General features: G+C 44.8%; 1 protein-coding gene across 3 annotated transcripts in view; it reads left to right on the top strand.

The window, feature by feature from the left end:
• Positions 1 to 16726, top strand: part of SLC25A13 (solute carrier family 25 member 13) — a 227306-nt gene that overhangs the window by 140659 nt on the left and 69921 nt on the right. For 2 of the 3 annotated variants that reach the window (XM_061164931.1, XM_061164934.1), the window contains 2 exons: positions 1274 to 1361; positions 1843 to 2001. In XM_061164931.1, coding sequence (XP_061020914.1) covers positions 1274 to 1361; positions 1843 to 2001 — 247 coding nt within the window. The remainder of the gene's footprint in view (positions 1 to 1273; positions 1362 to 1842; positions 2002 to 16726) is intronic. The other variant, XM_061164932.1, reaches the window with a different exon arrangement.

Genomic DNA, 16726 nt, shown 5'->3' with positions numbered 1-16726 from the left:
AGGTATTTATTAAGCACTAACTATATGCCACCCTCATGTGACAGCTCTGTGTGACATAAAATTACTGTTTTATTTATGTAGACAGAGGAGTGAAATACTCTGAAATGTTCTGGCATCAAAAATACCATAGTAGGTCAAAAGAACAACAATGGTAATAATAGAATGAGTAGCCTGAAGTATAAATTTAGAAAAGATGGACAAAAAAGAGAAAATATCAAATCACCTGTAGTATAACCACTTAGTTGTAGCTGCTATAAACAGTTGAGTATCTCTGGGTGATGTGATAGCCAAAACACTAGTGTTATATTTATATGCATATACATACCAAAATAATTTTAGTAAGAAACACAGCATATTCACACACAGTCTTTAATACTGGTTTTAAAACATAATCATGAAACATTTCAAACAGTTTAAAAGGTAAAGAGAAACATATAATAAATACCTGTCTACACACCATATTGTTTTTAGCCTATTTTTTTCTTTATAATACTGTATGCACACTTTTTCTGAACATCAAATTTTTCACAATATTGTTTTTTAATGGCATGCAATTTTTGTTTTAGAGCTATAGCATTATATTTAACCAGTCCTCCGTTATTGGACCTTTGGGTATTCTTGGAGGTTTTGCTCTTAAAATGGTACTGCCTTTTTTTTTTTTTTTTAACAGTACTGCTTTTTATTATTATTGTAGCTTGATCCTTGTTTATATAGATGATTATTTTCTAGCCTAACTTTTTAGAAGTAGAACTGCAGGGTCATTTTAAGCATTTGTACATTTTAAGCGTTGAGTGTGTGTTGCTAAATTCCCCTGCAGTTTATACTTGATTCAATGGCAGATTTGAGAAGCCCTGTTTTTTGTCATCTTCTGCCAGATTGGGCATGACCGTTAAAAACAGACAAAACTCCCCAAACCTACCAGTTTGACAATTTGTTGAAGAATGATGTTTCATTAATGTTTTCAAATTATATCTCTCGGCTCACTAATGAGAACTGAACATTTGAAGATGAGTTCATATTCATAACATTTGGGGGACACAGTAATGTCTTTCATTATATTTAAACTTGACTTTAAAAACTGACGGCAATAATTGCTTTTTATTAATAAGAATTTACAAAAATCTAACCATACTTTCTTCCTCTTTGACATTTTAGCTGTATCATGAGTTTAAGAATGCAGTTGTAATTTAAAAATAAAATAACGTGCTCATTTTTGTTTTGATTTCCTTTCCGTCTCCTGTCTTCCCACTCTGCAACTCCTGTGTACGCAAAGAAGAAGGCATCCGTAGATTCATCTCGACCAGTTCTCCTGCAAATTGCAGAGTCAGCCTACAGGTTTGGTCTCGGTTCTATTGCTGGAGGTGAGTCATGGATGAGTGCAAATTGTTCATTGTTATTATTCCTCTTTTTCCTCTGATTTTTTCCACTTTGAAATATCGTAGGACAAAACCTTCTCTGGTCTTTTCCCAAGCTAGTTACCAAATCTCTGTCTATGTGATGGGATAACAGCAAAAGGAAACTTTTCTTCATACCTGCATTTGATCAGGAACTTAGAAGTAACTTTTTTTCTCACATCTATCTGCAGATGGGTTTCTAGATATTGGTTAATAATGAGGCTAGGTTGTAGTGATCTGCTTTTTAAAATTTGAACTCAGTGATATCCTTTTATCAGGAGACCCTTGAGTGAAAGCCACTGTTGTTTATTAAGGGTGTAGAAAGTTCATTTTAAAATTTGCATGTGCACAATTTCTTTATTTCATCAATCGTATCTTTGACTTTAACCACCTCCCCCTTTCCTGTGACCTTGATTTCTTCTGAATTATTGGTATTATTTGATTGTAGCCGTCGGAGCCACTGCGGTGTACCCTATTGATCTGGTAAAAACTCGAATGCAGAACCAACGATCGACCGGCTCTTTCGTAGGAGAACTTATGTATAAAAACAGCTTTGACTGTTTCAAGAAAGTACTGCGCTATGAAGGCTTCTTTGGACTGTATAGAGGTCAGTGCCATGTGCTAAATTCATGAAAGGCGAAATAGTAGTCGGAGGTTTGGTTTTTCCATCTGAATGCCTGAAATGTATTAGAGAGACTGTGTTAAAATGGAAATACAGCAGATTCTCAATTATCCATGCTGATGGGTGTAGGCTGGAGGCTCTAGGGCATGGCGAATCAAAACAGCCCATAATCTGAAAACCATTTATATTGCTCTGCAGTATGTTTTGTTTCTTAAAAATAATTATTTTTATAAACATGTCCAGTAAGTTTTTAAAAGACTCGTATTGTTTGTGTTCTTGAAATAACTCTACTCACCAGTTAACAGGGAAAAGCAGCTGGGGGGTAGGGCAGAGCTTACTTGGGATAATGATTCTCCTTGAATATTCCACAAAATCGTCCATCAAGCTTCTAACCAGGGGTTCAGTGCAGCCCTCCTTCCTTCACTGTCTTTTTTTTTTTTTTTTAATTTTGAAGTTAAAATTTTTTCATTATAGAGTGTAGGCTCTCTAGTTGTAGCATTCAGGCTTAGTTGCCCTGAAGCATGTGGGATCTTAGTTCCCTGACCAGGGATTGAACCCTCATCCCCTCCATTGGAAGGTGGGTTCTTAACCACTGGACTTTCAGTGTGTGTGCGTGCTCAATCACTTCGGTCATGTCTCCTACTCTTTTTGACCCCGTGCACTGTAGCCTACCAGGCTCCTGTGTCCACGGGGTTCTCCAAACTAGAATATTGGGATGGGTTGTCATGTCCTTCTCCACGGGAATGTCCCAACTCAGGGATCGAACCTGCGTCTTTTTTGTCTCCTGCTTCAGCAGGCAGGTTCTTTACCACTAGTGCCACCTGGGAAGCACCGCCTCCCCACCTCAAATATTTATTTATTCACTTGGCTGCACCAGGTCTTAATTGTGGCATGTGGGGTCTAGTTCCCTGACCAGGAATCCAACCAGGACCCCCTTCGCTGGGACCCCAGAGTCTTAGCCACTGGACCACCATTCACTGTCTTTTTCTGAGTTAAAATTACCCCTTTCCCTTCCTCAGACTCTGTACCCAGTGGAGTGGATTCACGTACCACTCTAGCTGGGTGGTACTCCTCTATCCAGCTCTTCCTTTCATCATCTAAGGCTCATTTAAGCAACAAGAAAAGTAACAAGAAGTATGTCATCCCAAAGGGTCCCACAGACTCTGACTGCTTGGCCACTGGCCCAAAAGTCATGACTTAACGTCCCAGCCCCTCCCTCTGTGACTGCTTTGCGTAAAGAGAAAAGAAGTAAAGGTATTTGCCTCCGCTAAAATCCTGTATTGTGAGACAGTTCCAGCTGAGCCACATTGCCGTTTGGCAGAAGCCAGGTGGTGGGAGGGGGTCCCTCCCTTACCCAACCAGTACTTGCTCTTGAAGAAGAAAATGGTATTTAATACTTTTATAGACAGACCCGGAAACTGGCAGATATGGAAGCCTATGCCGCTAGGCCTCTCCTGCCATCTGCTGACTTCAGTCTTCTTCTTAAGCACCCAAGTTAAAAAAAAAAAAAAGTCAACAACAAAGACCCCTCTTAAAATCTCTCACCTTAGAAATGAGGGGCTTTCAAACTCCAGAGAAGCTCCGATTTGCAGGTTCTTTGGTGCAGGTAGATAACCTCCATCAAAGGCCTTTTGATCTTTCTCTGCCCTCTTTCCCTCACCCCCTGCCTCTTCTCACAATTGGGAAGGTCTTTGACCCCAGGTGATTGATGATGACCCCTGCAGGGTCACCGCCTTCCATCTGAAATACTTCTCCTTCGTAGTGACAACAAGCCTTGCAAATGAAAAGTCCCCCCAAGTAGTACAAGGTTAATGTCACAGTTCCTGCTTTGCAGTGATTCAAGCAAAGGTGACCACCTTACCTGTTTGTGTGGGTTGTTTTCTGCAGGGACAGTTTTGAACCTCAAGCTGGACAACACTAGTTTGTGGGCTTCCCTTGATATTGGGTTAAATGTCAAGGGTGCCTTAGAATTGTGAGAAAATAATTTCTGTACTGTTATTGCCCTTACTGTGTTGACCTGGTTTGTTTGAATTTTGAGTCCCTTCTCTTTCCTCTTTGACCACACCTGGTAGCTCTTGATTCTTGGTAGCACCTGGAATTCCTTCCTTGACCTGTCCTTTTGACCCCATGGACAAAACATCTTGAAGTGTACCTGAGTTCTGAGCTGCTCTGGGCCATCCCATAAACCTCATGCTGTTTCAGTTATATCAGAGAGACTGGAGGAACTGGTTTTAACTCCTCAGGGAAGGGGGGTGTGTCCGCCTACTAGACAGACATGGAGACTCCCTTTGAACACCAAAGAGGCGACTCCTCATCGTTTTCCCGGTTTAGAAAGAGCCATTTATCTAACCTGTGTGGGGTGCCTGATCCCTAAGGGGTTCTCTTGTCAGAAGTGATGAGTAGAGTGTGAATATAAGATGAGGAGTGCTGGGAGTCACCTAACGTTCATTTCTCCCTGACTTCTTATCTCTTCTGGTTGATAATTTTAGAACAAAAGATGTACTGTAAAACTTTTTTAGTTTCTGTTTTGTAATTTGGATCTTGAGAGCAAAGAGGTGATTGGCAGTGTACCTTTTTGAAAAAGTGTTTATAATCTTCATAAATGAATTATTCCTATTCTTGATTGGCTGGGGACTAATTCCCTTCTGTGCCTTGCACATGATCATTGATTAATAATTATATGTAACTGCATATTTGTAAATGCTTATCATTGGATAAGAGAGGGATCAGATGAAAATGGGAAGCTGTCATTACCAGCAACAAAATGATAATAGAAACAGAAAAACCCCAACTATTCCTGAGAATCAGTATTTTAACTTTCGTTTACAAAATCAAGCTATAAAACACCCACATGTGATTCCTTGACTATAAATTTCTTATTCAATGTAATTTTATTGTTTAAAATTTTAATATTCCAGGGGAAAACAGTTAAATTTTAATTTTGAGAATTGAGAAATGCTGCTGTGCATACCCTACCTAGCAATATTGGAAAAGATGGCAGAGTACCTCTCTAATTTATAAACATGTTTCAAAATATTAAGCCTATTTTTTTCCTATTATGGAATTTTGCTTAACATGTAATTTTTCTGCATCAGGACATATATAATTGCTAATATTTCCTGAGGAGTATAATTTGGGGATATTGCATAAGTAAGTTCTCTCCCCTATTTTAAAATTATCTTTGTGTATATTTGGAGGAAAAGTATATAGCATCTCTTTCTTTTTCCTTCTTACAGTGAGAACACAGGATTATAAAGGGAGCTGTTTTGTATTTAGAAGTAGTTCTCATGGAACTCCACGAGTGATTGTTAGTTTTAAAGAACACTTTCAGCACGAGTTGTTTTCCTCTGTCCTTTCTCTGGCAGTTTCCAGCAACGCTCACGGTCCTGGAAGTTATCCGATCATAATCAGGGAGGCTACTGATAACACAGCTCTGGGGACTGTCCGTGTTGTCTTCCTTTGATGCTGAGTCCAAGGGCTTCTAGTGCTGTGAGTTGGTGAGGTCCTCTCCCCATATTTCTGTGCAGCTCCCGGCTTCTTTGTCCATTAGAGCCTCTTAACTTTGGGGGTAAGTTTGGTGGTTAGAAAAGATTCCCTTAGAAATCCTATGAGACTGACCCTGCAACCATTCTCTGTAATACAGACTACTTTACTTTTCTTTACAGGAAAATTAATTGATTTTTCTAGGTCTGTATTTTTTGAAATTCAGGCCCCCTAGGCGAAGTTTATCTGTATCACGGGAAATAACACCCAAGATAATCCAAATCTCCCTGAAGTCACTTGTAAAAGTCTTCCTCCATTTCCTCCCCAGTCTCCAGATTGATTTAATGCACCGAGGTGTTTAAAATCCTTAATGAATTACCTGACAGCTCATTTGATTTGAATGAACTGCATGACCAGATGAATCAGTTATTGGCCGGCTGTAGACTTGGCTTATTAAAGAGAAACAATTGATTGGGTAATCATCCGTAGTTAAATGCTCTTAACGTTCCAGGGATAACTGATTTCTGCCTTAAAATTTTCGCTACACTCTCCTCCCTCAGATGCTTCAAGTAATGAGATGAGTACCCTTAGAAATTGAAAAATGTTCTGGGGAGGGAAGACCATGAGGAAAAGGATGGATTCAGGAAAAATACTTCTAAGGTTTTAGTTTTTACTTCTGCTTTTGGGGGGGAAAAGAGGAAAATCTGCCAGAAAAGGAAATTAGATAATTTTATGATTTAAACTTAATTTGAAGTGCTATTTAGTCTTTGAGGCAATTAGCAAGGGGGGGGGGGGATGTTTTTTAATCAGTCCATGGACCAGGCTTGCAGAGTTTTAAATGTATCTATTTCAGGTTGTCTGTGTGCTGCAAAAGCAGTCATCTTCCATCCTGGAATGTTCTCAAGGTGACATCTAGAGGATGTTGTGGTGATATCTCAGGAAGTTTTTGATATGTTTGCATTCTAGAAGGAGGTGGTGTTGGACAGCTAGTTTAAGCTAGGTCTCCTGGGTGTGGCTCGTGGTTCTGTAGAGGGAGGCTCCAAGTTATGTGGATCCACAATGAGATCCCTTCTATAATCCTTGTGGATAAAAATAAGTCCAAAAATCCTATCACCAAAATAAAGCAATTGGAGGTCCTACAAGAAGGCAGACATTTGGCACAAACCACAGCAAATCTGTGCCCTGCCCTGAGCCATAGTGTCCGTCCGTGTCCACCAACGCTTCTCATGAGTGCAAAATGGTTTGTTTCGCTCCTCATTTTCTTGGCCAGTTTCAGCACATTTTCGTTTAGGGTGATAAGTTGTGACTAGATCAAAAAGCAGATATATGGTTGTAGGAAATCAAACAAAAATGAACAGAAAACTTGGACAGTTCCTGAGCTGGGTAATCAAATCTCCAGAAATCTACTGTGAGCACAGAGCTTTAAAAGGGGAGACGGAGGTGATGGCAACTCGCAACTGGGGTGGATGGGAGTATCGTCAGAGGCTGAAGAGGGCCTGATGGAGAACAGTGAGGAGCTTAGAAAATTGGGAAAGAGGAGACTAGGCAGAGCCTGGAGAAGAGAAGATTAATTAGCAAACAAATCAGTTCCAGGCCTCAAGGATGATCATTTATAACTAGCTACTGCCTTTGCTAGGGCTTCCCTGGTGGCTCAGATGGTGAAGAATCTGCCTGCAATGCAGGAAACCCAGGTTCGATCCTTGGGTTGGACAGATCTCCTGGAGAAGGGAATGGCAACTGACTCTAGTATTCTTGCCTGAAGAATTTCATGGACAGAAGGGCCTGGCAGGCTACAGTCCATGGGGTCGATAAGAGTCAGACACAACTGAGCGACTCGCACTTTCACTTTTCATTGCCATTGCTGAGGCTGAAACAAGGGCAATAGACAAAATCTCAGCACCCAGGAAGTTTAGGTAGAAGAAAAGTTAACCAGGACCCTGAAAGTTGCCATATACCAGAGTGAAAAACTCGAGGAGGAAAGGTACGGTTCTTCTTCCCAATGATCTTCTAGGAAGTTCCCAAGGAGGACTCACAGGAACCAGGTTAGACCTATCCTTTAACACTCAGTCTCCCGAAGCCATCCTGAGCCATAGCTAAAATAGCAGATGATTCTTGACATTGTGAACAAAAGCATCTAACCAAGCATCTAACCAAGATAAACAAGCATTTAAATCTTAATATCTGCCATGCCCCCTGCTCCACCATACACTTACCTTGGGGTGACACCCTGAGAGCCGGTGGAAAACTGGATTACAAGAAGGACCATGAAAGGGGATAGTGTAGTTGGTGGGGGTGGGGGGGGTGCCTCATGCCTGGGGGCTGTATGAATCAAAAACAGACAGACACAGGGGAAGGGAGGAGGGAAGAAAGCTTGAACAAGTGAAGAGAGAAGGCCATGGAAATAGGAGCAGGAATAAAAGCCGTGAGGCAGGGTGCACAGGGCGCTGATCGCTCCAGAATAAAGGTTAATCTGATGTTGAAAGCAAGGCAGGCTCTCTGGGAAGATGGGAGCAAGTAGAGGGGCCTCGTGGAGAGGTCAGGAGGCTAAGAATTTAACCTCGGAGGGGTCGCCTCGGGGTTGAAACTAGATAACAGAAGGGCACTGGCTGTGGCTCCGGCCACAGCAATAGGAGTATTTTGTGCATTAGCATCGTCTACCAGCCCTGCAGCCTGTCTCTGCCCTGCCTGCCTTCCTCCCCACCTTACGTGCGCTAAGCTACCTCTCTCCAGGTTGGGCCAGTCACTTTGGAACTTGTTTTTTGTCCAAGCTGATACAGAAGTGATGTGATGAGATTTCTCCCTTATCATGGCCCTGCATCATCTCTGCTCCTCCGTGTCTTGTCCACAGTGGTCTGTTGGGATGGTTATAGTGGTCCTTGGACTGCCAGTCCAGCCCCCGACCCACTGCTTTCTCTGAGCCTCGTTCCCCAGCCGGGCCCCGAGTCCTGCTTGTTCACCAGCTTGTAACCTGCAGTCCGCCTCTGCCGGCAAGTGACTTCTCCCGTTTGAGAGGCAGACGTGGGTCCCCCCTCCCTCCCTGCTGCATAGCCACCCTTCTTGTGCGGGGGAAAGGGCCCAGCCATGCAGCCTGCCAGCCCAGTGTGAGCTGGCGCTCAGAGAAACGTTGCACAACATTCTGGGCTGGAAGAAATGTCTTTGTAGACCAGAGAAGGAAGTTGGAGCAGTATGTCCACTAGGGTGAACAGGGGAACAGCTGAGCATTGGAGGGCAGAGAGCCTTGTTTAAGGGAGGCGGAGTGGGGCCACATTCAGCTCAGCCGCTGCACAGGCACCACGTTGTGAGGGACTGGGGAGAAGCTGCACGGCCTTTTAGAGCCAGTTTCCCTGAAGGAGGGGGAGGATGGTGACAATGATGAGCATGAAGGATAACAACAGAAAAACCCCACATCTACAGTGCTTACTATGTGCTTGATACACTTGCGAGGGTTGTGTGTGTGTGTAGTTTCATCTTCAGGACTGCCCTGTGCGCATGGCACTGTGCTTATGCCCATTCTACAGATGTGGAAACTGAGGTTCAGGGAGGTGGGGGTACCTTAATCACAACTGCGCAGCTCCTTAAGAACAAGAGTCAGAATTCAAACCCAGCGGCCTGGCTCCAGACTCCATGCTATTGATCACCTGGCTCTTCTGCCCCTTGGGAGAAATTACGTGGTAAAGAGTTGCTTATCATTGGAGGTTGAGAGCTGTTTAAGTTCTTAGGTAAGACATTCTGTTTTGGCTAAAATCGTAGCTGAAGATGTGGCGTTCTGTCTGTCCTGCTTCCTCACCTTTGCTTAAAGTAAGTGGGGCTGCTGGACCCTGTCAGCGCTCCTAAGCTTGGGGCATAGCCGTGGGGAAGAGCATTATACTCCTCTCAGACTCCCCTCATTCCCGTGCTCCCATGCTTTCCTCACTCTTGACTGTGAGCACCATTCGGGATGAATTGCCTCTTAGAAGCCAGAGGAGAATCAAGACTGTGCCATGAACAGACAGGTAGAGAGAAACATGACCTTTTCGGAATACACAGTCTAGGCTGTGAGCAGTGTCTGCGTCTTTATATACAGTCACTCTTGTCATTATCATAGTAAACCAGTGAGCCGTAATTAGCATCCTTGGTTTACTAATGAGGAACTTAAGAGTTCAAAGGATAGCGTCCCCAGGATCACTCAGCATGAAAGCAGGGCAGACCTAGGATTCCTTGGTCCTGGTTGGTCAACCTCCAAGGCCCCAGTACTCCAAGCCATTGGGAACAAATAGCATTAATCATGCCACTGTTATTAATGAGTCTCTCTCATCATCCCTTCTCACCCTGAGATTCTGGAATTACACATCTCTAAAAAGTTTTTCAGTAAAAGCTACAACTCAGTAGCCCTCTGGTCAGCATACTGTTCTCAGAAACCTCCTTTTGGGGGTTCTGCGTAAAGCCTGCAGTTGAGGTTCGTGGTGCGGGCTTAGCTCCCACATCTTTTGCTCGGTTCCTTCTCATCGAGTTGCATGAAGGATGGGGATCCGAGGGGATAGTGTGATTTATATCTCAACCCCATGAAATCTGAGGACAGAATACTATATTAATATTGTACCCTGTAAATCTTTTCTCGCATTAGCAGCCTTCTGGTGGAGTTTGCCAAGGAAGCATTGCCACATGTGCTGATGGAGCTGAACTAAAATGAGAAGATTAGAAAACTAACCACACTAATAAATTTCACTTGAGGCAGTTGGAAAACAGACTGCTGTTTTGACAAGTCAGAAACAACACACACATGCATTCTCTGTTTCTAATGGTTAAAATGAATTTCCAGAATCCAACAGAAACATCTTGTATTAGAAGCCTAATTTTTCTGCTGAGTTATCCAGATGTCAAACATACATGTGCTTTAAAACTTCAGTGTGATTGTGTTGAGCTGCCTTCATCAGACTGGCTGTTTTAGGCATTACTGAGGCACATCACCCTTCCTCTTTCTGAGGTCAGGGAATCAGGAAGTTATTGAAATCCCCAGCTCTCTGGCTTCCCTTGTCCTGCAGGTCAGGTCCCCTCCCAGGGGGCGTTTGGCCACGACTGATGGCGTCAAGGCCCACATCTCTGCTGGCTCTCAGATTGCTATCCATAGCCACCCTTGATTCCCAAAGTCACCACCACAAGAATGATACTGATCCAGTGCCTCCCTGAGTGCCAGCATCTGGCCTAGGTCTTAGGAATGGATTTGTACTTTGGTTTTATTCTTACTGGATTAAGTTACTTGTTTTACACAGTGAAACTCAGGGCCTGATATTAAATTACCTTAACCTCCCAATTATTCTTCCTGCCTTGGGTCTCTGCCTTTACCATCTGTCCTTCACCTGCCTCCAAAACTTTTTTTCTTTTCAAAGTTTCCTTTTTAAGAGCCACCCAGACTTTCCCCCAAGCCCCCTAGTGTGGCCTGGGGAGAAGCAACACAGTGTGCCTGCTCAGGAGCACCCCCTAGAGCCAGACTGCCCGGGTTGAACCCCACGGCCCCACATACCAGCCAAGTGACCCTGGACCAGCTTCTGGAAGTCTGCCTCAGTTTCCTCATCTGCTGATGGGATGAAAATGACACGCGCTGAGTTTTGCTACTGACTTGTGGCGTGGGTTTCATATTGGGGCTTTCCTTGTGGCTCAGATGGTAAGGAATCTGCCTGGAGGTAAGGATGGTAAGGAGACCTGGGTTCAGTGCCTGAGTGGGGAAGATCCCCTGGAAAAGGGCCTGTAACCCACTCCAGTATTCCTGCCTGGAGAATCCCATGAACAGAGGAGTCTAGTGGGTTACAGTCCACGGGGTCGCAAAGAGTTGGACACGACTGAGCGACTAACACTTTCCATGCTGTGGGTTTCATACTGGGGGGCTTTCCTGGTGGTTCAGACAGTAAGGCATCTGCCTGCGATGCAGTAGACCCGAGTTGAATCCCTGGGTCAGAAAGATCCCCTGGAGAAGAGACTGGCAGCCCACTCCAGTATTCCTGCCTGGAGAATTCCATGGACAGAGGAGCCTGGAGGGCTACAGTGCACGGGGTCGCAAAGAGTCGGACACGACTGAGCGACTGACAGTTTCACTTTCTGTGGTGTGGGTTTCACATGTTGATTCCCATAAAGCACATAGAGTAGTGTGTGGCGTGTACTAATTGCCCCCGATACCGGCTCTTGTCATCATCTCTGCGGTTGTTGATTTGTAGAATTACCTCTCCTACTGTTTGAGTGTTTACGAGGTCTGTGGTCTCGCCCCAACCCTGCCTGTGCCATGAACTTGAGATTTGGGTGCCTTTTCACACTGTTCTCTCTGCCTAGGCCACCTTGCTGTCCATCCTACTCATGTCCCTCTCCTCCAGTGAACCTCTGCTTATCCTTAAAGAATCAAGCCCAGTGTCTCCTCCCCTCTGATGCCCTGCTCCGTCCTGCAGGCAGAATAGCTGGTTCTCTTCACTGTCGTCCAGAGCGCATTGGTGCCCCAGGGCTGTGATACCCAACACTCCATTTTTAGGTGCTGTGTCTCCTCCTTTGGCATACACAGACACCTAGGTCTCCCTCTTTTTCTAAACTGACACTGGCTCCAGGGGACGCCACAGATCTTACTATTTCAGCCTAGTTTCTTCCAGTACCAGGCACAGAGAACATTTGGTAAATGTTTGCTGAACAAATAAATATTTGCCGCCCTATATTTAGTCTTAAATGCAGGGTTTTCTCTATTGTTTTGTTTTGGTCTCTGCTGTTCACAGTGCATTACTAAATTTATAGTGAGAAAGACAAATCTCGATCGCTTAAAAGGCTGGCTGAAGTGATTGTATCTAACGCTATAGTCATTTGGCTCTGTGAGCTGTTTTTTATTAGTCATTTAAAAAGACTGTCACTGGGTAGTGATAGAGACAAGAGATCATCATGTAAATCACAGTGCTATCAACCCATCTATGGTTTTGGTCTGCAATTTAATGATGAGAAAAATACATCCAGCAAGTAAATGTTTAACTAAACATTTCCGTACTTGACCTGAATTTAGAGAGTAGAATGGAAATTGTGAATGTTAAGATGAAGTTTAAATAGCTTATCCCTGAATTTTACTGGTAGAAATGAATGTTGTGTTTTCATAAAGTAATAATAGCACTTTTTTTCCTCATAGATATTATCTCATGGTGTAAGTAGAGGATTAATAAGTGAGTATAGTTCAGGAGGAGGAAATGCTTACTTTGAATAAGAGTGCTTGCTTTGCCCAGATGGTTCCAAATTCACATTTTCTGTGCTGTTTCGGTTCATTTAGGTTAAAAAGAGCATGGCCGTACTCAAGCTAGCAAGAGCGTGGGGGAACTTTCCGTACGAGTTCACAGGAGAGAGAAGGAAAACCGAGAGCTCATAGGGATCCCAGCGCAGGAGTTTCACTGGAATCTGGCCCCAGCGGGACCAGAGGCTGATTAAGGCCGACTCTCCCGTCTGGGCACCTTTCACAGCCTGTGTGTTCTCTCTGGTGTCCTTGTTCTATTTCTGGCACACTTTCTCCTCTCTGCTGGTCCCCTTCCTTTCCTATCATAGTCTCTGCTTCCTTCTGGCCTTCACACACACGTGGCTTCGACTGGCTGCTTTTCCCACGCCACATGGCACCTTCTCAGCTTGTGCCTCTGTGTTAACCGGCTCCTCACCTCTGAGGAACTAAAAAGCCTCTTGATGCGGGTGAAAGAGGAGAGTGAAAAGGCTGACTTAAAACTCAGCATTCAAAAAATTGAGGATCATGGCATCTGGTCCCGTCACTTCATGGCAAATAGAAGGGGGAAAAGTGGAAACAGTGACAGATTTTATTTTCTTGAGCTCCAAAATCACTGTGGATGGTGACTGCAGCCATGAAATTAAAGACTCGTGCTCCTTGGAAGAAAAGCTGTGACAAACCTCGACAGAGTATTAAAAAGCAGAGACACCGCTTTGCTGGCAAAGGTCCATATAGTCAGAGCAGTGCTTTCTCCAGTAGTCATGTATGGATGTGAGAGTTGGACCATAAAGAAAGCTGAGCGCCAAAGAATTGATGCTATTAAATTGTCGTGCTGGAGAAGATGCTTTTAAGAGTTCCTTGAACTGCAGGGAGATAAAACCAGTCAATCCTATAGAAAATCAACCCTGAATATTCATTATAAGGACTGATGCTGAAACTCCAACACTTTAGCCACCTGATGGGAAGAACCAACTCACTGGAAAAGACCCTGATGCTGGGAAAGATTGAGGGCAAGAGGAGAAGGGGGCAACAGAGGATGAGATGGTTGGATGGCATCCTCGACTCAGATGTACATGAGTTTGAGCAAATTCCAGGAAATAGTGAAAGACAGGGAAGGCTGGCACATTGCAGTCCGTGGGGTCATAGAGTCAGACACAACTTAGCAACTCAGCAACTGCCACCTCTGATGACTCTGTCATGCTCCTGGGAGAAGGATCCTGGACTCCGTAGCTCCACTTGTGCCAGTCCAGGTTGCTGAACTCATCAGTTATTCGCCTTTAGGTGCCTTGCCCTTGTCCAATCAGCTGTAGCCCTGGAGGCTCAAACATGGCTGCCTAGAGAAGATGTTGCAAACCCAAATAATGATAGGATCCAGGCAGGTTAGTTATGTAAGTGAACAAATGACGCTGGATATGGAAGGGCAGATACACGTTTGCATATTAGGCATGCTGCTGCTGCTGCTAGGTCACTTCAGTCATGTCTGACTCTGTGTGACCCCATAGAAGGCAGCCCATCAGGCTCCGCCATCCCTGGGATTCTCCAGGCAAGAACACTGGAGTGGGTTGCCATTTCCTTCTCCACATATTAGGCATAGGACAGAGTTAGTCAATTCAGTTGCTCAGTCATGTCCGACTCTTTGTGACCCCATGGACTATAGCACAGCAGGCTTCCCTGTCCATCACCAACTCCTGGAGCTTGCTCAGACTCATGTCCATTGAGTCTGTGATGCCATCCAGCAGAGTTGGGTGTTGTCTAAAGGCATAGGCTCTTGAGGGAGAGGGCTTAGACTTTAATCCCAGTCTCACTGTCTATCATCTGCACAACTTAGAACAAATGACTCAATCTCTATGTGCCTCAGTTTCCTCTCTGCAGGGAGTAAGGATTAAATGAGTTAGTAAAGTGCTTAAAATGGCCCCTGACAGAGTAAGCAGTATGTTAGCTGTGTTTTTAGAGAATATTTTGATTGGCATCAGCATCCTTGTCGTTTATTTTTACAATGAAATGAACTTTCTTCAGTTTTTCCTAAAACATGAAGCTGTCTTGGTTTCATTAGTTCTTTACTTTCTCCCCTTTTTGCAGAGCCTCAAGCACAGAGAGATGTCTCCTCTAGTGTGAGGATATCAACAGAGCATGAAAAATGATGGGCAGTGCTTGCCCTTATTGCCATGCTGGCATTAGGGCATGGTAGGGAACTTGCTGAATTGATGCTTGGGTCCTGTCTAAAGGGTGGAGCCTCTCCCAATGGGAGATAGATTGCTATAATGTCAGAAGGAAGCCCAGAGTTGTCAGGTCATTAATCGGTCAGTCCCTCAGTCCAGTCATCCACCGAGACATCTACCTATTTATCTTTAAAATAAGCTCAAATTAGGTTTCAAACCTGTGCTACTCAGCAAAACACATCTGCAGACTGTATGCACACAGTCCTGGCGCTAGAGACTTTGGCTGTAGACTGTTCCTTTAAGACGATGGTGTGGCCAGAGCTGGTCTCTCGGAAGAGGCTGGAAGCAGAGCTTTTTATATAGCAAATTAGGAAAGTGAACTTACTGGTGAAGGATGACACCATGAAGCCCCTCCCAAGGACAGTAGCATGACCCAGGAACAATATATTCTGACCCTTGGGTTTTCAAGGAAAAGTATCTGTCTTTGATTTTATTTTCTTAGAACAGATGAAAAGATAATTTTAGCTCAGATAGGTAGGTCCAGTTCAGTTCAGTTGAGTCACTAAAGTCGTGTCCAACTCTTTGCGACCCCATGAACCACAGCACACCAGGCCTCCCTGTCCATCACCCAGAGTTTATCCAAACTCATGTCCATTGAGTTGGTGATGCCATCCTACCATCTCATCCTCTGTCGTCCCCTTTTCCTCCTGCCTTCAATCCCTCCCAGCATCAGGGTCTTTTCAAGCGAGTCAGCTTTTTGCGTCAGATGGCCAAAGTATTGGAGTTTCAGCTTCAGCATCAGTCCTTCCAGTGAACACCCAGGACTGATCTCCTTTAGGATGGACCGGTTGGATCTCCTTGCAGTCCAAGGGACTCTCAAGAGTGTTCTCCAACACCGCAGTTCAAAAGCATCAATTCTTCGGCGCGCAGCTTTCTTCACGGTCCAACTCTCATTCACATCCATACATGACCCCTGGAAGCCATACTGTCATAACTGCCTTTCCTAGAAGTGGCCCTTTCCTGTCAAAGACCACACCTCCTCCTCCTGCGCCGATTCTTATCATTGCTTAGTCACTCAGGCGTGTCTGACTCTGATCCCATGGACTGAAACACTCCAGTCTACTCTGTCCATGAGATTTCCCGGGCAGGAGTACTGGAGCGAGTTGCCAGTCCCTTGTCCAGGGGATGTCCCTGCCCCAGGGGTTGACCCTGCATCTCCTATGTTGGCCGGCAGCTTCTTTACCAGCGAACCACCTGGGAAGCCTTGTGCTCTGATTGATTCCCACTCCCGCTGATGTGTTCAGACCCGAGCTCTTCCCTCTCCACCCCCATCCTGCTACTCTCTATAGCCATCTTCATTTCCATCGGGTAGATTTTTTAGTACTAAAAAAACCAAGCACTAGCCGTCAGACTGTTGTCTCTCACAGTTCTCCTCTCTCCACACGCACACACTCACACCCACACACATCAATGCACATCAATATGCCTTGTTTCCACAGGAGTCAGAGCAGTCATTTGACAGTATGCGTTAGCTCATCACTCTCCTCCAGATGGAAAACCTTCTCTCCTAACTTACAGTTTTTCAGACTCGGGTCCTGGTTTGGGTGCGGCTCTTGCATCTGGCCCCAGCTGTGTCTCCCTGTGCCCGCCTCTTCCAAGGTGGCACTGATGTGCTCCTTCATGTCTGCGCACAACGGACTTGTTCCCACCCTGCTGTCTGTGCCCCGTCTGTTCCCCGCCCCCCCGGAATGCCTGCTTCCCTCACCGTCACTTTTGCAGGAAGGCCTCTCCCCTCCTTCCATCTGAGGCTGGTCAGAACAGGAACCTTGTCTGTCTGGTGCTCATCACCAAGTCCTAGTTGCTG

Source organism: Dama dama, chromosome 18 (genome assembly GCF_033118175.1).
Source record: "Dama dama isolate Ldn47 chromosome 18, ASM3311817v1, whole genome shotgun sequence".
Lineage (NCBI taxonomy): Eukaryota > Metazoa > Chordata > Mammalia > Artiodactyla > Cervidae > Dama > Dama dama.
This window is presented reverse-complemented; position numbering and strand designations above follow the sequence as displayed.